Source organism: Falco biarmicus, chromosome 4, assembly GCF_023638135.1.
Source record: "Falco biarmicus isolate bFalBia1 chromosome 4, bFalBia1.pri, whole genome shotgun sequence".
Classification (NCBI taxonomy): domain Eukaryota; kingdom Metazoa; phylum Chordata; class Aves; order Falconiformes; family Falconidae; genus Falco; species Falco biarmicus.
This window is the reverse complement of record NC_079291.1, coordinates 55,221,465-55,246,535: the sequence shown is the minus strand read 5'-3', so window position 1 is coordinate 55,246,535 and position 25,071 is coordinate 55,221,465. Positions and strand designations below refer to the sequence as shown.

The 25,071-nt window shown below is 38.4% G+C and overlaps 1 protein-coding gene across 5 annotated transcripts in view; it reads right to left on the bottom strand.

The window, feature by feature from the left end:
• PRKAG2 (protein kinase AMP-activated non-catalytic subunit gamma 2) overlaps nt 1–25,071 on the bottom strand; it is a 222,620-nt gene that overhangs the window by 1,609 nt on the left and 195,940 nt on the right. For 3 of the 5 annotated variants that reach the window (XM_056338754.1, XM_056338756.1, XM_056338757.1), the window contains 10 exons: nt 24,757–24,786; nt 15,847–15,928; nt 14,291–14,349; nt 11,176–11,221; nt 10,344–10,398; nt 8,361–8,487; nt 7,439–7,604; nt 7,049–7,086; nt 4,196–4,342; nt 1,784–1,877 (listed from right to left, as the gene is read on the bottom strand). In XM_056338754.1, coding sequence (XP_056194729.1) covers nt 1,784–1,877; nt 4,196–4,342; nt 7,049–7,086; nt 7,439–7,604; nt 8,361–8,487; nt 10,344–10,398; nt 11,176–11,221; nt 14,291–14,349; nt 15,847–15,928; nt 24,757–24,786 — 844 coding nt within the window. The remainder of the gene's footprint in view (nt 1–1,783; nt 1,878–4,195; nt 4,343–7,048; nt 7,087–7,438; nt 7,605–8,360; nt 8,488–10,343; nt 10,399–11,175; nt 11,222–14,290; nt 14,350–15,846; nt 15,929–24,756; nt 24,787–25,071) is intronic. The other 2 variants (XM_056338755.1, XM_056338759.1) reach the window with 1 other exon arrangement.

Below are 25,071 nucleotides of genomic sequence, written 5' to 3'. Positions count from 1 at the left end.
GGATTCTACAAACTGGATCTACATTGCTGACATCCTCACCTCCTAAGACAAATCCCAATCTAAAATCGGGCAGTTGCCTGCAGACCTGCACCTTAACACCTAACTGCTGCTCCTAAAAACGCCTTCCCTCACCTCATCTCTTCCAGTGGTGTAATCCTGCCCCCGCTGCTGCTCTAACCCCTGTACTCAGTGCTAGACCCTTCTGTGAGCCAGTTCAGTGCGCCAAACCGACAGAACACTGCAGCTTTTTGCTGGCTCAGTTTCCTGTTAGATCAATGAGTTAAAGCAGCTCACAGAGGGATCCGAGTGTGGGTGCTACCACACGCTAAACACCAGGAGCACACGGCCCGGGGGACCGGAGCAGGAACTGCTCTTTTAATTACAGAGCACTGTTATGTCAGCCCACACAGCTGCTGCTTAAGTGTCCACGCAATTCTGGTGTAACAAAGCTCTTCGTCTGCCAGTATCCAGATTTATCCGTTCTAAGTTTTGCTCCATTAATGGTAAGTTCTACTCTCCTTGGATCATTCTACCTTCTAGTCATGAGGAAAACTATCTCCTCTGCCTGGAGAGGCACCGTCTGCCTGTCTCTTTACATCTCTGGGGATATATCCCTCCATTCTCCTCCTAGGCAATGAGCCCATCTGAGCCAAGCCTTTGGGCTCATTTCTCATACTCGTCCTTCCCAGAAAGCTGGGTTACCTGCTCTTCCAGGTCATTAAAAGGAACTGGATGCACTGATATAATACCTCCAGCAGTATCACTGAGAAATCTTACTATTTCAAAAAGCTGCATTAGCTTTTTTAAAATCTACAGAGGAGAAACACTTTTACATTATGTTACCTATCTGTGCAAGTAAGATCACTGTTAAGCTCACATTTAGACTTTCTTTTCTGAAGGATGTATCCAGCTCCATTTGCTTAGTCCATTTTTGTTGGGGTTTTTTTTGTTGGTTTTTTTTATGCAAAACTGTAATCAGAGACATTTTTTGTCTTCCTCACCAAGCCAAAAGAGGGTTTTGCTTTAGTTCTTGTGACACTGAAGTAATTTATGTGGTCAAAGTGAAGTTACAATTAAGAACATAAAGGAGGTTAGTAACTTGGGCAAAATGTATAAAACTCCCAACCAAACAACAAAAATCCACCCCCCAGACTAACCCCCCCTCTACCAACCAACATAGAAGTAGCAGAAATAAACCTATCGTTGGATACGCTTGTGAGCAACCTGATCCTGTTTGGTAGTAAACTGGAGATTTCTACTGGAATGATTCTGGCGGTCTGGGGTGCCCTCTGTGACATAACTGTGCTGACCAAAACCCGCCGCAGCGCTGGCCAGCCGCAGGGCTCCCAAGGGGTGGCTTTGCAGAGCTACTGGAAGGCACAGCTGCACCCACACTGGCAGCACTTGGCCGCAGCACAGAAATTCAGGACGGTGGGGAAGGTGCCCTGTTGTAGACGTTGCCTATACATGCAACATTCAACTTCATCCTGTTTTTTTTTTCCCTGTTAAAACAGTAATCAAGACTTTTTTCTGCAAAGAAGATACATGAACAGCTATGATGTTCATGAAGGTTCTACATGCATTCCTCAGTGAACAAAAGACTGACAGTTAATATTTTGTGAGCTTTTTTCTGGGAAGAAACGAATAGCGTATTTAAGAACTATGATCAAACAGTTATCAAAGTTGAAAATCAAAAGTTTGTCACCGTCAAATGAATTAAAACCAGCAGGGTGTACATACTACCAAATGACTTATGGCAAAGGTCAGAAGGCAACATCCATACCTGCAGGTGTGAGTACCAAAGCTTGTAGAATGTCAGAAAGGGAGATGATACCCACAATGCTATCTGCTTCATTCACTACCACCAAACGATGAACCTGCCAGCAGGGAAAACATTTTGAGAGATATCTGCCTGATTTAAAGTAATAGCTAAAGCCAAAAAAACCAAAAAGATAACCTTAGAAAAAAAAAAGAAAAGGTTCGAAATGTTGGCAATACCATTCTCACATAGCAATACAAACATGCTTACCCTACAGAAATGAAAACTAGTGCATTTTCAAAAAGCACACAGCTATCTGACATGGCAACAAAATCAGATCTGAAGTGACTACAGTAAAGTCAAGATCTAGGTCTTTAAAATACTTCTGCTCTCAAAAAGCAGCACTCGCATCAAACACCTTTTGCCAACTTACAGGCTCTGCCCAGCTCCACCTGCAATCTCAAAAATTAAGATACAGTAACAACATGAGGCTTCGCTTCCTTCTGAAAAATACTTTCTCAACAAAGAGAGGCACAGGTTCGTTTCAACAATTTTTCTCATAGGGCTACATAATTGAAACCGAGTACCAGGTTGGTTTTACAACAGAAAAAAAAGATTTAACTTACCTGTGCAAACTCACTGCAGTATACACAAGGCCACAACTTGGAAGAAAGGTTTATCAACAGTGAGACTGTATTTTCAAATAACAAGCTCATGCTTACAAACCTACTGTTTGAAACATTTTATACTACAAAACTTTTGTCCTAACTGTAGGGAAAGCAGGTGGATACTCCTGCATCCTGGGGCTCCTCAGTCAGAGCAGGCTACAGCAGTGAACGACTTCTCTAGAACCAGGGAATCGCCCCAGTGTCAGTCCTGGTGCCAGCGCCCACTGCAAGCGGAGCTGGAAAACCTAAACATCACGGCTGAACCAGCTCATAAGCGATTCAAAAAGGGCGTCTGTCAAAAGTTGAGAGCCTATGACATGCTCACTTCTTAATAGTGAAGAGAGAATTCACTTCGGTAAGTTCAAATGATCACATGCAACGGAGAAGAAAGTGAAAAGAATTTTGCTCATCTTCTCAGAGATGACAGCAAGAAAGCTGCACCAGTCTTAATATAATAGATATGTTAATTTACGGTTGAGGTCAATCACTTTGTTGCTAGTCAGATAGAAGACGAGCTCTGAATTATTTAAACAGTCATACCCACCTGACACTGGGAGGAAAGAAAAGAGAGGGAAGGAGAGAAAAATGCTGTGGCATTTTCTTTTTGATGAAACTATGTTGGTGATATTTTAGATGGGGTTATTAGTTTTTCTATATGCACATGTTTAATCATTTATTCTTCTCCCAGTGTAATGAATTAAAGAAAAATGGGCAATGTAATTGTGTCATTTGTTTCACTTCCAGCAAGATGAAGCACTTGTCTGGCAGCTAAAAATAGCTCGTAGTTTTGACTGACTCATTTTTACATATAATCTGACTATGTTTAGACTGAACCAAAGGGTAGGAGTTGTTCTTAAAACCCAAATGTCTAAACCTTCTTAAAATAGTAATAGAATTATCCAAATTTGAAATCTTTATATCAGCAATGCTAAAATGGTTCAATTCGGGAAGAAGCTCAAGCAAATGCAGAAAGTTACACGGAAAAATTGCCTAATGGAGGTTATTTGAACAAAGTAGAAGTGTTACTCATATCAAGTATATGCATGGTTACAGCTCTCAAGATGGAAAAAACCCAAAAATCTTGTAATTCAAGAAGTTAAAGCATCTAAAGGGAGTTAATCACACCTTAAAAATAACTGAAACTGGTAATACTGGTTTTCTTCTGCAGAGAGGTATAACAGGGGACGAAGACCTATGTACTCGTTCACCTCCACGTACAAGAAAGTTCCCAAGATAAACAGCACCAAAAGAATGGAAAGCACACAGATAAATCATTTACAAGAGCAGTTAGTGCAGACTTCTTAACAAAAAATTATTTTTGGTCCCTGTTTCACAGCATTTGTATGATAGCAGTACAGGATTCCATATGCATTAACTAATTGTACCCATTATAGTTCCTGAACAACAGGCCAATCAACCTAGCTATAAGCTGGAGCTTAAAGAATTATCTGTCTGCAAAACTTATGGCAGGTTTGGAAGAAACTTGATTCTTTCAGAAAAGCTTTGCGTTCACTTCTGTTGATGTCATAAACCAGAAACAAATAACCGAGTATTATTACAGATGTACTGTACAATATTTTGCATGTCCCTGTAAGCATCTATAAACAAAGTCTATAAAGCAAACTGATACCTAACGCATGTAGTTACGAAAAAAAATACTTTTGCCAAATCACCAAAATAACTTAGAAAGGATAATTTTGTACTGTTTATTAGTTTGGTAATAACACTTTTAACTTACAGTGAAGGGAAAACCAGAAAGTGAACTCACCTCAGCCTTCACTATTCTATCCACAATGGTCTCCAGTGTTTCAAGCATACTACACTTTACAACACCTTCAAAATACTGAGAACGGTGCTGTAGCGCTTGCGTCACCGTGATATCTAGGTTATTATATGTTTTTTCAGCAGCAAGATTCTGAAACAAACAAATAAACAAAGACCCCAAGGCATGTAACACATCTCGGTACTTAGTAATAAAGTACTCAATAAAATAAATATTTTGGCATCAAGTAGATACACATTTCTGGTGTAAATTGAGTCTGTTCCAAGTCACATATTAAACAAAGCAGATGCTCTTCAGTTTCTGGGAATAGCCAAGCATGCAGTTATGTTAAACACCATATGACAGACTGGGTTAATTGATAAAAGTGTTCTGTGATATTCATTAGGCCAATGAAAATCTCCTCACTTTGCTATCCGATACTGCCTAGATGTCACTCATGCTGCTTTTGCCATGATTAGAAAATGTAAAGATAGTAAAGATGGAAGGGCTGCAGATTTCAGAATATACTTTATTTTTTGTTTGCTTTTCACAGGATAGGGGAGGACACCAACTGCTCTGAACACCACCCATGAAGTAGATCATAGTGGAGATCTAAGCAGAGAGCAAATTAAAGGTTTTCTTCACCTGTCTTATTTGTGGGCTCAAACTCCCTCTCCTGGACCAAGCTGGCGCTGCCATTTGACAACAGTTTGTGTGTATTTTACTAAGTACTATAAAAATAATATAAATGAAACCCCACCGTGACCACTAAAAGTAAGATTAAAAGAGTTTGAAAGCTGATATCCTCAACTTTCATTGTAAGCACAGAAATATGCTTGTAGCAAGAAGACTTTGTCCAGACCAGCAAAAGCTTTCTTTGTAGGCCAGACCACAGCAGTATTTTGGTAGTGTTTGCACATCCTGGCCTATTGATTTTACATATGGAAGCACTGAAGGAAGAACAAAGACAGACCTTTAAAATTAGATCACTGGATCAAGTAATAAAATTGAATTAACTTTTGGCTAGAATATACTTGTGATCGGATTGAATTACACGGAACGTGACAAGATAGGTTTGAGATTATCATGTAGATGCAAGCAGTTTTAGTTAATTCATTTAAGTAATTCCTAATGAAGGGCATTAGGAGAACATAAAAAGCCTCTGCAAACTGAAGTCACCCTACATACAGTAACTAGTGTAATACAGAGCTATTTGTATACCATCACACCATTCCCAGGTTTCTCCCCATCAAGAACCTGAAAATTAATTCAGAACTCTATTAAAATGAATCTATCAACTTAGCCAGACGTATATACAGGCATAGCTTAAACCAGTGCTTTAACTAAGTATGGTAGCCGCATGGTTTAAAGTTAAAAATCACCCGTTCAATCTTGCAAATTCTATGTTTATTGGAAGATCAGATTATACATTTCAGAGTAATATTTTATTTTTTTTAAAAATATTTTAATTAAATAATTTCTTTTAAGAACAGGTTAAAGCAGACTGATGAAAAACTGGAAGCCTCAGAGGTGACTGATTATCTTTTAAGAATCAAAACTCTTTCCCCCATTTAATAAGCAAACTAGTGTACGTGAGGAAAATCTCAAATAATCAATAGCTGCCCTAACTCTTTCCCGTGTTACTAGCTGGGAGCACACAATGCTTCTGTTGTGGTGTTTGGTTGGTTTTTTTTCCTGATCGTAGTACATACATTTTCCAAATAAATGATCCAGCATCTCTAAAATTCCTATAGTTTTAATGAGAAAAGTAGTCAAAAGCATAAGGAACCCTCATACTTTCGGTGTCTTTATGAAAAAGACGGGGAAATAAAGGAAACACCCTGCCTCCAAGTCTAACGCAGTTACAAAATAAATTGAAACACTGAACACTGTGAAATTTCATTGTCTTTGACATGTTCGATCACTGTCACTACAGCTATACCTATTCCCTGACCAGCTTTTATGGCAGAAAGGGATCTTACACCGTAGAGAAAGAACAAGATGACAAACGTCTAGAAGAGACAGGCAAGAACAGTGACACCGCAAAATTTTCAGTATTAAGAGCACTGTTTGCTGCCAGAGATATTTATAAGCTTAAATTATTTCCATTTGGGACTGTACTCCATATTTCTGAATGCATTTTATGCAGTGTTTCCGACATCTGGATTCTTCATTAACACTAGCAAGCTGGTGGAATAAGCACTTAAATCTCCAAAAAAAAAAATGTAGCTATCCAACCAGAAGGCAGGTGCATACAGCTGGGAGGAGACAGGGATAAAAAAACCTAAGTATTTTTCAAGTTTCTGAAGACCACAAGAATAGAAGAGCCCTTGCCCTCGAGGCTGGCAAATCATGGCATGAATCTGACTACACTGTTGCACTCTCGAGGGAAAACCAGAGAGACTGGCCTGAATTAGATCTAAACTAGAAGGAATACAGATGTAATACTCTGGAGTCAGAGACTCATACAAGAGAATGGGCCAAGTAGTTTTAACTCACTGAGAAGGTCAAGTTGTACAAAGTACCCAGACTGCATGAGGAAATGTGCATTCTCTTTGGAAACAGAATGTGTAATGGCAGTGGCTGGGAGAAGAAAATCCTGTCTCAGAACCAGAAAGAAACACAAAAAGCCTATGCCCTCTTTTGGGTAAAATCCAGAGCAGTAGATGCCTGTGTGCAAGTAGTATTACTAAGGATAGCTTAAATAAATAATAAAGAAATGCTGTGTGAGATGAATTGAATCTGTTTTATTCAGTCTGTTAACTTAGGAACAAAACAGCCAAAATTGATATACTAACAAATTAATTTTCAAAATGTTAATGCATATAAAATATTTAATAATTTAAGATATATACTTACTATTACATCAAATTTGGAATAAATATCTACAACTTTTCCTAAAAAAGAAAAAAGAAAAGTTAAGAAAGTGCTTCAAATACAAAATTAGTTTTCTTGCTTCCTGCTTTCATTTGTTATCTTATAATTACACAGGAAGAAAACAGACATGTCAAGTAGGAGAGATGGAAAAAAACCCAACCAACCTACCAAACCATGAAGTTCTTCCAAGCCTATCAACCTACATCTTGCATAAATATTTCTTTATATTCCCTCCCCCATCTTTCTTTTTCTTTTTAATTTATTTTTTTTACTCTTTCTCCTCCCCGCCACCCCCTCTCCCCTCATCATCAACCCAGGGCTCAACACCGTTTATCTTACCACACTTTTTGTATGCAGAAGACCAACACACACCTGACTCATCCACAACAGGTAATGCCGATATCCTTCTCTCTACAAATATATTCAAGGCTTTTATGATAGGAGTGTCTGGATGTATGAAGGCAATGTTGTGGTAGGTTCCTATCCCAAGTTCATCCAAATTCTTCTTCATAAAGGCAGGCTTTGGCATCTCTGACATCTAGGAAAGTCAGAATGAATACATTTAAGTGTATTTTTCTGCACATGCCATGTTTCCATGTCACTGCTATATAAGGAAATCTCTACTCACTCATCCATCTACAGACTCCAAATGACGGTTACGGCCTGTTACAGTAATCTGCTATTAGATTAACGTAAAGCCAAAACAAGCTCCAGTCTAGAAGCATTACTTCTGTTCAACGAAGAACTAAATTAAAACTATGTAACTAAGTTTTTTGCTCATTTATTTATTTTTGTAGCAACTCATCACTGGAGGCTTTTGATCCTAAGCTATGTCATCCCCACTGAAACTAGAGAACACAGCAAAACATACTATATGCTGAATGCTTACTTTGAACTCTTGTTGCTTTGTTTGGCCTCCTATTCATTCCTGTGACTAATATAGGCTACAGTGAGTAATGATAATCTTGTCTCTGGGAGACAGTTCATTTTTCTTTTCACATAAACAAGCTTCTGAAGCCGAACAGAGCTTCCAGAATGGACAGCAAATTACTCAAATAGCCAAGACAAGATCTTGGTGTTTAGGTTTCTTTACATGACTAAAGCAAAGCAAAGGTATTGCACAGGTCCTACATCAACCTTTAATTTCTCTGTTATGTAAAAAAGATACACACAGACACAATGAATATCAAAGTTCAACAAGAAGTTTCTGTACTAAGACCTAAATTACTTAACATTAAAGATGTCTACTGGCAGGGGGGAATCTGTTAAGCAAAGCATAACTTCTGATACTTACAAAAAGCTGGAGGAACTTGAGGATTCTTTTATGAGTAAGTATATAAAGTGCATTTCCACTGACTGGATCTATAACTGGCAATCTGTGGATTTTGTTTTTGATCAATGAATATACAGCATCAAAAAGGCTGTGGAAAAAAACATTATTTTTTTTAAATGAATTCTAGCTGACAATGAATAATGTCAAGTGATACATACACATATTTACAACCCCCCATGAAGTACATATGAGTAATTATTTGCATTACCTTTAACGCTATAGAAAAAGAGAAGTTAAAGGATTTTAAATTAACTTCTGCAGCCAGTAAAACACAACAATGATATGCTCATGAGCATTGAAAAGCAGTAAGAAAATGTGACAGAAAGTGACTTCTTGTGGTAGAAAGTAAAGCAGAAATATTTCTTCACAAGTGTAAACTGTTTTCCAGTGAGTGCTGTGCTTGCAGTTTCCCTGCACTCAGAATTGATATTTCTGTTGAGACACACAGTGAAAAACTGAGTGTTCTTGCACTTGTTGCACCTCAATCCCAAATTTCTATGACATTTTCTAGGAGGAACATTTTTATGGATAACTGCATATATGCAGTTAAGCAGAAACAACTATAATTTTACTGAATTATCATTGGAGATTGGCAAAAAGTTGTTCTCAGATGATCTGAAACACTCCTCCAGACACTGCAGACTACAATTTAGCAATACTCCAACTTGTGCAAGTCTGCTCTTCTTGCAAGTAAAGTTTTTCCCCCCTTGGTCCTAGTAAGACTATGATAAAACAGCTGACCAATTGCAATAAATCAGTAATAAAGTTAGCAAAATGTTGATAAACACCTACTTGTTGAAGTAGGCTTCTTTCCATACACAATAAACCATATGTCCCAAGTCTACTACAGGGATGAACTATCCCCATTTGATACACGTGGAGTCAAGATTCCCCCCATCGCACTGTAGGTTACGCTCCTGGAGCAAGCATTTAATTACACCCGAGCGCTGCAGTCTGTCACAGAACCCAAGTGTATTTGTGGATCAGGTCTTAAGTTGAAAAAGATGTCCTTTTATACATGTCCTACTGCCTCATCTTTATTGCAATACTTCTCTTGCTGCACCTTTGACTGAAAACAATTACACTATTTTGTTGTCTTAATATTCTTTGCAACCAGCTCCCATTCAAAATACATTCCTTATGACTTAACTGAATGACTTATTCTTGACTTAACGGCAATTCCACTGAGGATACAGCATATCATTACTTTGAGGTAATCACTACAGTTCCCTTCACCAGTTTGCTTTGATAGGGCATAAGCAATCCTGTTCCACAAACTGAAAGCAAGAGTCAGAACTTCACTCTGGTTCAGCCACTGAGTAATGCTCGAGTTGTTAAGTGATCAGACTAAAGCCTCTCTCAAGTTACATTTGGTAAATAAGGTCTAATGGCAGTTTAAAAACTCTTTCTTTCAAATTCCATCAAGAAGAAGAGGAGAGTCATTTATATTTTAAGAAACACAACATTGTAGTATAGCAGAACAAAACACGCGTATTGTGTTTCCTTTAGTTAAGGAAAGTTACTCGCATTGAAACGTACCATAAGTTCTCAGCAATCATAGTAACTGAAAACAAACTGAAAGGCTCTGTACAGTTTTGGATTTTCATGAAACAAACATGACTTGCAAGCTAGCGTGAAGGGTCATCATGTTGCCTTTTTTGCATGTTTTGGAGCAATTAATTTTGATCCCTGTCTAGTTCATTTACCAGAACAGTTACATTGATAAATGAAAAAAAGTTTAACTAAAAATTCTCCTCTCTGGATAATTAAAAAAAGTCCTCACTTGCAATTAAAAAAAGATTCCATACCTCTGATTGTATTAAAAGACAGTCCTTCATTATTGTACTCCAGTTTACAACATAAATTGTTTCTTATTATATAACGGAATCTTAAATTCAGTGTTGAGATGCAGTTAGTTAAGCAGACTGAAAAGCAAAATCCTACCTTGCATCTGGGGAGATGTTCACTAAAGGTTTAAATGTCTCTTGTAAATAAAGCTCTGCATATAGAAAATTAATAGAGCATTACCACTTTATATAAAAGCATTAGCTTTTTTATGAAAGCATTTTATGAATTCATACAAAATTAAGTAGAAAAAAGACAGCGATATATACAGTTACTTTAGTTATTCTACCACTTAAGCACATTCCTCTATATTGACATTAAAAAGACAAGTTTTACAAGTTAGACTACACTGATTACCACCAGGGGTCACTGCAACAGCAGCAAACTCTTTACCAGTTCCTTTTCTGTGAGTATTGCTACATGAAGTATTTATTATTCCATGGCATCTAGTCTATTTTTCACATAAAGCTTCCTCCCTGCGTTCAGCACTTCTGTTCACACTCAGCATGTTGTATGAATTTCTAGTCGCATCATGCAGTTCACCCGGGCACAGCTTGCGGCTCGTCATCCATCAGTTCCCCCAGTACGTAGGGTCATCTATTCATTCTGCATCCTGGCTCAGACATATTTCCATTCCACATCTACTCATCGACTCTACAACCATACACGCTGCCTTAATCCAGTTTCTTTCTCTTTCTTAAAGAACAAGATGGCACTAATCATGAACAAGTGGCAAGCTAGTACATAGTCCATGTACTGTTTCAAATAGAGAAATAAGCAGCAGGACCTATCTGACGGACAAGCTTTTACTATTTCTGCTTTCATTAAAAATTAGGCAGAGAGATAATGTAAGTCTATGATTAAATAAAAATCCACTGTACTGAAAGACATTAGAACATCAAATTATCAACCAATTAGTAAAAATTCTTACCCCTCCAGGTTTCTATCTTGTGCTCCTCCAATTCATAAATCTGAACCTACAATGGGTAGATTGAAAGTTTAGCTTGAAGGTTTAACTTTAAATCCAACATCATCAGCAATACTATAAATTTCTGAATAATTTCCTTACATTTAATTGCAGGCAACCTAACAAAGTAAGAACAGTCCAGAATAACATTTTTTGGCAGTAACAAGGGTGCAATCCTGCTCAATCCAGAGTACCATACTGGACCTGTCATTTCAGGGGACAGGAAAGATCTTTCAACCTGCCCAGCTTTGTAGTCTAGATCTCTTCTGTAATTCATCTCACCTTAAAACAATCACATAAGAATAAACCCTCCGATGATTCCTCACACATCCAAACCAGTAAAAAGCTTAGTCCGATCATGTGACTTCTTAATGCTAACAGAGATGAATTTTACTGTTACTTGATTACAAACAAGCAAAAGCATGTGGTTTAGTGCTCAGTTCAATTAGAAGAACCATCACTGTATTCCCCCTACCCCAAGTTTCATCTTTTACTGATGTTACATTCTCCAAATGTTTTCAGACACTGCATCTAAGCCATGCACGCTCCCAGCATTTCTCCTGTGCTAGCAATGTTGCCCGTCTGTCCGGTGTTCAGCTGGTCCCAGGAACCAAACAGGCAAAAATAAGTTACAAAAACATCGTTAGTTTTCTGCTGGTTTAGCTTCCTTACACGGCTCACAAAAAGGACAAGCAAATGATACTGCTCAAAGGATGCAGCAAGTCTGTACCTTTTGACGGCAGCTTACCACCAGATCAGATCAGCGATACCAAACTGTCCTCAAAAGTCCAGTCTTTGAAGTTTAAACCAAACCCCAAAAAAGATACTGTCAGATCACCAACTTCCTGCTGTTCAGCAGCTACTTCACAAAGTTCTTTGTCAAAAGAATGTATAACCTCCCTACAGTAGCTCCTTCCATCTTGCTCATGTTTTCTAAATATGTTTCAGATGTGAAAGCTACCTTTCTCTAAAGGTATTGACCTGCATGCCAGCCACTTGCAATACTGATTGCATTTGCTGCAGCCAAGGGCAGAGGTGCCTGTCATCCCTTATGTGGCTCTTCTCCAGCAGGTACCTCTGCTGAAGCTGAAGAGTTTATAAACGAGGAGTAGAAGTCTCCACAAAGTCTACTACATTTATATTTGAGCTAAAGAAGACTACACTTGGATTACTCTCTGGAATTATTAACTCATCCTTTGAAGAGTATAAGGGAATCTTGAATTGATATAAGGGACTACTCAAATACACCATTTTTGGCTGACATGAAAGATACATATAAGTTAAATAATCTTTTAGGGCACTTGACAAAAAAGGCAGTTAAGGCAGTGGAATGCAGTTCAGAAGAATTACTGAAGTGACAAGGAGAACAGGAGACCGCTTTAGATGCTGATGAGGTGAGGCTAAGCCTAGTTTTTGGACCACCCTATAGGGAGACACTACCTGGATGTTCCTCATGAATCATTTAAAGGTATTACCTAGTACACAAACAGCAACATGCTTCACACGGTATGTGTTGTGATGCATTCAGAAAGAATCACTAAAATACTTAAGAATTGTATTTTCAGCATAATTTTACCTATTAAGAGTAGAGCATTCCCTGACGGAATTTATTTTTTTTTTAAAATAGAAGACTGCATCAATCACTTAAGTCAAATGTTGTCACTTCTCAGCTATTCCTCCTTACTGCTGCCATTTTAAGCACAACCTATGGAATAGGATGTTAGGCAATGTAAACACAAGTGACAACAGTCAGACCGTAGGTAAAGTTACATGAAAAACTTGGTAGTACTGAGGTTGAGGGTCATTATAGTATGGAAATCATTTTAAGGAAGTTACCAGTGTGCAACCACTTTTCATTTGCTTCCACCCCACCCCTTGCAAATCCCCAGGGAAAAAAAAAATAAAGTAAATAATTCAACAAGAAGAAAGGATAGTGCATAACACTACTGGCATCTGACAAGAATTTCACTATCATTTTTAAAACTTAATGTGAGCTTTGAGAAGCCTAACATCAGACTTCTGCTTCATCCAACTTTTCTTGTTCCGTTTAGCTAGTAAAACACAGTACATATGCTTTAATAGGTAGAGGGGGAATTGTGATTTGACAGGAACAAGAAAGGGATGTAAATGTTTGTATGAACATGCAAGCTAAAGAATTTCAGCAACTGACTGCCAATGGGAATTTTAAATTATAGTTATTTAAAGTCAACAGATCTCCAACTGATTGTGCAACTCAGCCATGTAACTAAAATATATGCATACATGTAACTAGTTTAACTTGTTTATTCCACACCATCACTCCAAGAACAGAGTAACCTTTCAGTGCATCCAAGTCTGTGTAGGCTAGCATTCTGCTTAACTCCACATACTGCTTTCAGAATAGCTCTATCATTGTTATGAGACAAAGATAACTATATAAACATGTGAACCACACATAGCTACATACTTGGTTTTTAAATATAACAAACTTTCTCATGTAAATTAAAGACATCCTCCCCAAATGCTTCTTGGTTGTTATTTGCCATTTATATAGGGCTTTGATTACTACTGAAACATGTGCTTTCAAACAACCTGAACACAAATAAATACAATGATGAATAATCAAGTATTTCCCTTCATACTTTTTATATCATATCTAGTTGTTAGCAAGTACTTTAAGCCTTCATCACACACTCATTATTCCTTAGTTGCAACACTAAGTAAGTCTAGTATCTAAAATGAAGGCTATCATTATGGTAAGCACCACACAAAGTGCAATAAATGGTAGAACTCATTAAGGAAATTCCTCGTGTTTATGCATGTATAACTGAAGCAGACAGATTATGTTACCTGCCCAAGCTCATAGGATCTTCATGGCTGAAGCTGGGAACTGAACCCAAGTATCCAGGCCATTCTATTGCCTTGCTCACAAAGTCATCTTTTCTTTCAAAGCCCCCGCCACAGTGAGTATACCCATGACTTATCTAAGCTTCCAACTTAAATAACAACAACAATCATCATCAATCTTTCAGTTTGATATTTCAGTCTCTGTACTCTATGGCCAATGATAAAAATATATATAGCTTAAAATCATACTTACCATTGGAGACTTGTAGTATCTATGCAGTATGTTAATGAAATCTGTAATTGTTAACATTCCTGTAACAAGTGATATATATAACATAAGTTCTTCAGATATATGCTTAACATAGAACTTCCAGTTATTTTCTCTATTTATAGTCACAATATATAACATCATAACCATTAAATCCACGTAACATACTATTTGTATTGGACTAATCAACAGTGTAATTCCAAAACTGTGTATATTCACTTTCATTCTGACACAATACTTCAAAATAAACACACACGTCTGAATTAATATTCAAAATTGTAACTTATGTGCTTCTCCTCTTTAAATCTGACTCAAAGAAAACCATGAATCCAGACTGCATCCACCCCCAAAAGCATGGAAAGAAAAGAGGGGGTTTAAAACATCTTTAAAGGTTGGAAATCTATGCTTGCCTTTCATTTTCTTATTGAATACGACACAATCCCATTATGTATTTGCCAAGTCAGGTAGATTCTCAGCCTCAAATGAATGAACAGTATAATCCATTTTCTTGAATATTACTCATTAAAGAACTTCATTCAATTATTTCCATGGTAATCCTCAATGTCTGTATTGAAATGTGACTATTTTAAAAAACGAGATAATACATCCATAGCATATAGATTTTATCCACCAACACCAAACTAAATATAAAATGGATGATGAGTTTAGTTACCTGGAAACATTAATTTTTTTGAGCTTTCAAGTTCTAAATTTGAGGAGACGCAATTGCTCCACTGTTTAATACTCTTGCATCTAAACTAAAACAACTAAGAATTGGGGAAAGGAAAAATTAATCTGGAGGTCAGCTTTATAGTCATAGAGCTTAGTTACAGACAGAAAATGAAATATAAAAAAAGACACACAGCATTCCTATGATGCATTGAATGAACCTGCTGCTCATCCCCCCTTGGATTTAAAATATTTCAACAAATGCTTATAAAGTATCAAGTATTAATTTCCAAGAATCCTCAGTCTACATACCAGCTCACAAGAAGTACATATAACAGTATTTCTAACTGCCACTATGACCTTGTTTTCTAACTGCAACTGAGATGTTGCGGCAATTAATTACATGACTTTTTTAAAAGCAATACATTCATCTAATGTTGTTCCTCCCAATATGGGATGTATCTGTAGCATTCAACATCAGTTCTGGTATTTAAAGATTTCTCAATGCGACTTACTGACAATGTACAGAGAAAGACATGCTTGGTATCACATGCACATTAGGATACTGTAACATTAAATTCTTCTTTTTATAGTTCCTATTTTCAAATTTCCTGTTTGTGACCCTTATGTTCATTCTTAAATACGCAGTGAAATGCAAAGCGACCAAATTTCAGAACATCAGGACCTAAAGGAATCATCGTGATTCTCGAAGCACTATTTTCATAGTTTCAAAACAGTTTCAAAAACAAAGCACATAGTTTCAAAACTGTGCAAGCTGGCAACATTTCACTCTTCACAAGAGGGAAAAACAAACCCTCTTTGCCTGTGTATCTCTAGGATGTGAGATCCTGAATAATGTTAGAACTACTTACCTACAAAACTCTGTTTTTTACTTTCCCACAGTGGAGCTGCTCTCACACCGTTTGCCACCAAAGCAAAAAAGGCTTTTTTCACCTGTGAAAAGAACGAACAACTAAACAAATCTTTGGTCTTCATTTAGCATACCAGACACAGAAGGGTTTACCCAGTTACTAAGAAAAAATGCAGTATAAACAGGTAGCTGGTATTCAAAACAGAATAAACCCCACACACACCAAACAAAAAAAACCTTAAGCCTTTTACTTCTAAAGTGGTTAAAAAGCTTAGAAAAAAGCTTAGCAAAACTACATCTGGTTTTGTTTTATTATGTGAACGTTTTCTGTGAAAGCCTCTCATGAAGAAGCAAGGTAATACAACTGAAAAGCTATGCTCGCTAACGTCCAATTTTATCCTGTTTGATATTATCCACAGAAGGTATACCCCCAAATCATGACATTGAATAAACCTGTAATGAAAATAATTATCACAATTGTCCAGTTTACAGATATAGCTTAATATTTGAAGACTGTGCTATATTCTAGTTAATGTTCACTATAGCAACAGTTGTCTTAAAAAAAAAAAAAAGGACCGAAACAGTAGTAGTCTTATTTCCTCTCCAGCTCTTAAGACTCACGATTTATACAAATTAAAAGGGATTGTTTAATTACTTTAGATACAACTGGAAGTTAGAAGGACTAGCTAGCCTATTTTGCTGCTTAAGAAACGTAACAAAATCTTTTCTTTTTTTAAATGAATTAATCCTCCCTTATTTCTGAATCAGAGGTTATAAGGTTATAGTGTCATTCTCAAAAGAAAAGAAGAACTTTCCGGCAAACACTAGTTCTCCAAAGCATGAAGCAGCCAGGCTCTAGTACACCTCAAAATCCTGATCTCCTTGTGATATGCTTGAGCATGTTTATTATTCCTGTCCTGCCCACATCTCTAAATAGCATTCACTTGAAAAACAAAATACAGAAGTGATAGTTTTTGTCCAGGTCTTGACCTGGCACAAAACCGGACATAGCCAATCTGTATATTCACATCCATAAAATTGGTCCTTGGTCCAAATAACACAGAAGTAGCAATTGCTTGACGATTGCAACCTGAACAGACCATGATTACATAGTGGTATCTTAAGAGTCTACTTTAAATTATGTCCCATGGGGCTCCTCTCCACAACATACTATTCAGGAATAAAAGGCTTTCACAGTCAGTGGAATCAGCATCCAAAAAGTAGGGGCAAACAAAAACGTAGCCAGAACCACCCCCCTCCACAAACCAGTAAGTCTGCCATTGTCAGCTGCAACCTGCTTGGAAAAGTTTGCAAAGCCCTGCATAGGACAGCCAGTGTTACATGATATTTGACAAAACCTCTATTTACACTCTACTTAGTGTTACAAAGTAGCAGTTTAAATTTCTAAAAGTTAGTAGTTCTACTCTACACCAGAACACATCACCTCTGTCTACGCTTCAGTAGTTTACAGTGGATGTTTCAAATACATGGCATTATCCTACTGTAGATTAACTCCAAACTTTAAGATTAGACTTCTGAAAGCAATCTGTATTTCTTGCTACCTCTGTGCAGCACAACTGCTTTCTCCCTGACCATGAGAAGCACATCTACCCTCCCGACCTCAGCAGATGACAGTTCCCAAAGCTGCCTCCTGACTTTTATAGATGCTTCTGTCATATTACCAGTGAACAAAAATAACGATCTAACAACCCCCACCCCCCTAAACTGCATTAAAACTGAAGAAGTTGTATGGGGGGAAAAAAAATACCTGGGACCACAGATAAGATCGTAAAATACACACCACGGTATTTATCTAGAAAATGGTTAAACAGAAAAGTCCCAGAGGTATTTAGCCACCTCACTGACACAAGGAGGAGTCAGGTAAAACAAATATTACCAAATCCACCACAGGAGCATGCTAACTCATAGGGAAGGCTGAAACCACAAGAAAACCCTCCAGGCAGAGACAGAAGTGCTCCCACATAACAGCATCACACTTAGAATTAATGCAGCAAAAGCTAACAACAGCGAGCTATTTAGGGAGCAGACAGGAGACAGAAGTGAGTTCACACAGACTAACTCCACCTTGGGGCAAAAAGTAGTTCTAACCATTCTTCATCAAAAAATAGGACAGTACAGTCAAACTGCCTGAAGCTGAGAGCCTTCAGCTTTGATATCTTTCCATAATAATAGCTATCACATGAGTCAATGGTCACTGTCAACTTACATACCAAGTCTTCCACAACAGTAAGATGTTCAAGCTATATCAGAACAAGATATTAACAGCTCATCTGTTAAAGCCAGAGGGAAAACAGCTTTCTTCCAGAGAGTAAATCATCCAACGAAACTCAAGCAAGTTTACAAACTCTGTAACTGATAACCTGGAAAAGAAGCATGCCCACAGCAGAAAAGACATGGAGAATCAGCTACAGGACTTCAGGCAACCTCCAAATTCTTGCTGTTGCTGTGTCTGAGAAAGAAGCAGCAGCAAAGACCACTGCCTAGCACAATGTTCAGATGGGCAAGATGGTAAAACGAGGTATTATGTCAGGTTCAGAAATGATACTTCAAGAGAGACAATTCCAAGATATACTAAAGAAGCTGAACTTGTAGACAATCCAGAAGGAAAAGCAAGTTTCCTCAAAGGACCAGTTCTTGCCCTGCTTCCACTGATTTATTTGCAAGTTATTTGCCTCTAAGAATCTCAAGAATCTTCAGTTAGATGCCATATTGTCCAGCTTTAAAAGAGAGATTTTGGAAAAACTGAGGGCTGCTGAACAGAAGAAGCTACTGAGATAGCTCAGACTTAAATCCTTCATAAAAAGAGTTCAGCTTGGGTATTAGGATATTAAACATTTGATACAATAAATCACTGAAATTTCGTAAATACTTAAATCTCATCCATCTGGGCTGTCCTCCCAGACCACACCTTAAGTTACATTCCTGTTGTTTTCTTCAGTTTTACAGTAGAAAGCATGATACAGTTACCTTTTAAATAAAACAACAATGCCACCAGTTGTTAATGCTAATATTTGTCTCTTATTTATGTAAGGTAATTTCAAAGCAAAAAACCAACTATGTTCTTATTTGCTAAAACCGCTTGCAAGCACAAACATACATTCATCTGCCCATACTTCCCTTTAGTTTCTGTGGCTTACCAGTTTCAGCTGCCCAAAGTACTGCTTGATGGCCGGCCAAAGCACTGGGGTGTGGAGCTGGGCTTCTGCCCAGCACATTTAGATGTTTCATCAGTGTTCATGCAGAGAACACCCACAAGGACCTTCCTTTCAGATTACATAGTTTGTAGCCTTTGAAGATCTCTACCATGTCTCATCTTTGGGCTTCCACCAGCACTATTACTTCTCAGCCCTGCCAGCATTGCTCCTTCTCCCAACCTGAGTGTCAGCCTGGCCTGATCTTCACAAAACCATTCTCTGTCAGCCAGATCCTGTAGATTGTTGCTGTTCAACACCATATGCAAACATTCTTTAAACAAAGCACTTGTGTTCTTATTAACCACGCAGTGGTGCTAACAAACACAACAAACCATTAAAAATGGGATTTATCTGCCCAAATTCAGAGGTTGTTCTGATACATATGCTTAGCTTCCATATTTACTGCACCTCTTCACAGCCAACCAGGGGAAACGGGCATTTCTGTGGCATGACTCACCAGCCATAGACAGGGATTAAGTTGTATCCCATAGATGCCATGTCCTCCCCTCACTACTATAAGAAGTCTAGACATTTAGAATTAGATGAGGAATACCACTTCATGTGACTACTTGTCTTCTCCAACATTCTGCCCCTTAAGCTGAAAGGCCATACTAAAGCAAAGGAACACAGTAGCTGAAATCCTACAGGTATCATAGATCATGTCAACAACAGCTGCTATCACACTACAGCGAGCAAAACAGAAGGTTTTCTTACTACAGGAACTCATTACACCTACTGTGAATATGCTGAATAAAAGAACAGACTAATTTAGGTTAGTCAGGACTTCCAGAGGTCATCACTTCTGTAGACCATTCAAATGTTTCCACTGTAAGTCTTAAGGAGGACATAGCCTCTTCCAATATAACAGTCATTACCAAGAAAGGGAGAGTTAGACCCATACATAGGAAGTCCTGCTTTTCAGGTAGTAGAATGTTTGGAAAACCTTGTCCCTTATGGTCATTGAGGTCCAAAATTGCTTGATTACAGGGCAGTGACACCAGTAATGGTGGTAGCAGACAGAGGATTTTACCAGACTACAGAAGAAGGTTTTCCTCACTGACAATACTGAAAGGGACAGTCCTCATTATGCAATACCAGACCAGTAATCTTACAATTCCTTGCAGAAATGCTCTCCGATGTAAACATCTGTGAATGAGGGAAGCATCTGAAAGGAAAAGTGAGGATGAGCTTGTTGCCAAAAAGTCATTGTGTGCACACCCCTCTCCTTTTATTTTGTTTTACCTAACACTATGTTATGGAAACTTTAACTACATACATAAGTGACCAGTGGGTTTCAAACTTGTCTTCCAGGACTGCCCCATAAGGTAAGAAGGATGACTGCTACTGTTGCAATCACTTGTTTCATTTGGCTTGCGAAAAGGTTCTTGTCCTTGACAAGGTGCTGAGAGAGAAGAGCCGTGTCAGTTCCTAGCGCTAAACGGTCAGTGCTGAGTCCAGTAGATAATGCTGCTGTGCTGATACAGGACTTGGCACTATTGCCTCAATGCCAAACTTAACTTGGAAAAGCCGGAAGGCAACAGAACAAACATAATTATGGAACACCTTCAGATGTGCCAGTACCAAGCAAGAGGATGATACAAAGGACTAGTAGCATGGACAGTGTTAGAAGGTCTACCAGAACTTCTGTGCTATGGTTGTCATGCAAGGGCAAGATGATAAACGTGTACCTCTCTTGCCTCATCTTTCACTGTACTAACCAACACCAGGGCGTTAGCTTTACTTGCCTGAAAAGGCGCTAATTTAACCCCAAGTAATGTCTATTTTATCAGATCAGAATAGAAAGGAAGAAGGTCCTTTCATCTTTTGGCACAGAGCTCCAACAGAAGCAGTATCAGACCCAGGTGATACTTAGCACTTCCATCATCTCTGATTCCTGATAGATGGATGCTCAAAGGTGACCTCGAACATTCATCTTCATTTTCACTGGATAAGTTGACAAATTCCCAATGTTGTCTCATTATGATTTTTAAGGGCTACAAAATATAGAGGAACACAAGCCTCAAAACCGCCAGTCATGCGGACTACAGTAGCAAAACCAAATCTTTTAGGCAATCACTGAGAAACAGTAACCCTTCCTAGCATAACAAAATACAAAGTTTGATACGTAGTTGAAGGAAGTTTGTAAGAGGAAGGCATTCAGTCTTAGCAAATTGGTAAGAACAGCTGAAGTACCACCACAGAAGGTCAAACTCATATACCCACATACTCGCATGTTCCAGGTATGAAATTGCAAGGCACGGAGTGGCTTCTCAATGGGTCCCTGGTAAAGCGGAAAAAGTTTCCCATTTTCAAAGGGTAACAGCATATACATCTTCACAATTTGAGCAAATATGACAAAGTCACTCTAGAATAGTCTCTGTTCTCACCGCTAGAGTAAAAAGGCACAAAAGTTACCCCAAGACTTCTCTCTTAGAGGCTAAACACTTGCATTTCAATATTTCTTACAAAGTAAGACTACCAGGAGTAGCACAACCGGTCTTTGTTGTGCCAGGCAAACCATCAGCCCTCTGCTGTGACCTTTGTATTGCATAAAAACTGGGCAGCCCACACTTTACTCCCTTGGTCTAAACGTGTTTATGAGCTGATGACTCTCAAACGCTTTTGATGTGAAAATGTAAGGAATGAGGCAACAGTTACTAGCCCAATATAAACAAGACCATATTTCTATAAGCAGCATGGCAAGCTCTCTGGCTGCCCAAATCCTGGCAGATCTCCAAGAGAGGGGAAAAAAACCTGAAGAGTCACAACTACAGTGTATGAGGGAGAGGTAAGCCTGATGATCTAGCTGCAATAAGACAAGTTTATAACATGCCTGCTCTGCTACTCCCTCACATCAGTAGGATTTCAGGTAGTGCTTCTTCTGCATCAGAGGCTGTAAGGCAGATCTCATACAAGGAATTAATCACTGGTTTTGTGTACTTGTCTGACAACTTCAGCCAGCAAAGAGGCAAAACAACGTAACTAACTACTTGAGTGATACTAACACAGTGTCAAAGAGGGTACAAGTCCACCCTCAGGTCCATCAAGTTATAGTATTTTCTTATCTGAAAAATACTCTTCAACAATGACTGGAAGTGCTCACACTGGTTTTTTGCCCCTTATTCACGCTCAGCTTCTACTGAAAGGCTTCACATCCCAGGTAATGCAATACAGTCCACGGGACGAGGCTAACCACTCAATTTTCACCTGGACAGTGGCTTGCGATACAGTATTTGGGAACATAGAAAAAAACACAATACTAAGTCAAAAATACAACTTTGCCACAGAAAGCTCTTTGGCCAACCCTCCTCCTCTACACTGTCAGCATCACCTTCAAAGATTTATTTCTATGGCCTGGAAAATCTGGTGAACTAAACTGGAATCAAGGAATCCAGCATTCATCCCCAGATCTCATGATTATCACCTTGATAATAAGAAAGCAGTACAAGCTAAATATTTTCCAAATACGTCATGCACTTTTGCTTTGAAGCAATTCACACCCAGATGGCAATGACAATTAAACACCTTCAAATGAGAAGGTAATTTTTCCAAAATGCAAGATCTAAATTTCAGGGAGGTGGACCAATTTTCCAGAGAATCTCCACATCAGCTTTCTAAGCAGTCAAGAGGAAACTAAAAAAACCCGTTTCTCCTAACTCGCAATCTAGGGATGATACCTACTATCAGAAAACAGTTCAAGTTTTCACAGGAATTGCCTTTTTTTTTTTTTTTTTTTTTTAAGGGGATCATTAATTGTTCTGTCTTTATGTTTCCCAAACAGTGGCCATCAAAATATCAGGAAGGATATAAAACATTAGCTTGTGATTCCATTTCCTCTTCTTCAAATAAAGCTGTAATGTCCAATTCAGATATCTTTTCAAGTTACAGAAAACTGCAGTCCTGTAAAGGAGATATGCTGAAAAGTTAAAAACCTCTTTTGTAGTACATACATATAAGTTCAGTGTTTCCATAGATTGGCTTGTCTGGAGGGACTAAACTGGTATGCAAGACTAAACCAACCACTTCAACATGATGACTGCTGCATTCAAATTTAATTTTCCAATTATTTTTTTCTTTGGTCTATGAATTTGGTAGAAGCATTTCCTCCTTGAAGGACTATGCCTTTGAAAAAAAAAAAAAAAGGCTACTTAAGAACAATAAAAACTTTTAGCTAGGGCAAGGACCAAGCAGGTCTAGAAGAGAAGAATTTCCTCCTTTACCTTATCACAACCTAGAGTAAAATTGGACAAATCTGTTATTAACTGAAAAGACACCTTCGCTTTAACATCTGAAAAATCCCAGCCCATTATCAACCACAAGTAGCTCCTCTAGCTTACATGAAACCAGATCAAAATTCAGTTCTCTTCTCCATTCACAGGAGATGGAAAGGGAACACTCCTGGTAGGTGATATACTACTAATGCCCATAGAGTGCTTAGTAAAAGTTAAGAGCTGATGGAGTAATACCCTTCAGACCCAAGCCAAGCCCCAAAAATAACAGGTAGTGTCTTATCCCCAAGTATGAAGACACATGTTCTAGATTTCTCCCTAGACCGCAGGTACTACGTCCACCTGCAAAAGTCGCCCCCACACCACATCCACACGAAAAGGTCCCAGTCCAACTGAAGACACCAAACTGAGACCTCAACTGATACTCTATGCCAACAGGCCCACACTGTAGCTAGCAATTAAGGGCTCTCCTTCTACCTCTAACATCACATACATCCTGATTTCATCAGGACCTTTTCCAGATAGCCTCTGGTTCATGATTACAGCCAACTCTTATTATTTCATCTCAATAAGGTCCTCTGCTGCTACTTACTTCCATCTGCTGTTTGAGAGAAACCTAACCATTCCAGTAACAAAAAAAAAAGCAGCACAGCTGGTTTGGAGCAGGGGAGGGAGGTGGGGTGGGGGCAGAAAAGGGAATTAAAAAAAATAAAATAAATCACTTCAGACCAGAATTTCTGCTACTCAATTTCATGCCACAATGGGCTAAGGGTAAGACATTAGGGTAAGCCTCATAGGCAGAGCCATTGGGACCAACTGCACTGGGAAGGGTACAGAAATTCTTTCTGTAAGATTAAGATCTTACCAGAAAAAGTGGTAGTGGGGTGGTGAAGGCAAGAAGAGTGATGCATGACTTTACTCAGCCAAGCACAAACACCTTACCTATCCCCTGTGCAGACCACGAAATTTCTGCTTAATTGGTACATATTATCTTCTGCCAAGATCCAGGAATGAATGCTTCCTATTGTTTTTAAGAGCTGCAGGAATTGCGCTCCTCTGTTTGCCACGTGCAAGCAACAGGAGCAGCTCTGAAAAAAAACCAAGAGTCTTCCCATATTATGCTACTGATTCCAGCCTGATCTCAGTGGAGGAAGATTTTATGTGGCCTGCTCAACTGCCTCAGCCCACATGCCAGTTAGAAGCTAAATTACATTATTCTCTTAAGTTCTGTGGGACAGGTAAGCAGGGAGGGATATGCACAGTCCTCAGAAATGCAGACAGTATATTAATTTAAAATTTAGCAACTTTGACATAAAGAAACCTCAAAGCCCATTAAGGAGCAGACAGTCAATCCTTTTGTAAAGCTGAGAGAACTCTGTTGTGACAGCAGACATGGAGTCTGCTGTGTGCTTCTGGAAGCAAAAGATTCTAGAGCATTCTTCCTGGAAGCCTGGTCTATCTTATTACCGTGTTGGCAACACCCCAGTCAAGAATGACCTGGAAAGAACAAGAATAATAATTCCATTAACTGAACAGTCAGCAGAAGGAAGAGAAATATGAATCCTCTTCCACTCTTCTAATATGAACTCCACTGCATGCTCTGCCGAAGTTAGAAGTTACACTTACTTCCAGCTTGATAAACCACTAAAGAAGTTTCCAGAAGATTGTTCCAAATATCTTTCTAGTTTTGTGGTTGGAAAATAAGTATTTGAGCTCTTACTAGCATGTGACAGTTACTGACAAAGCCTACACTAATCAGGTCCATTACCAACTTAGATAATT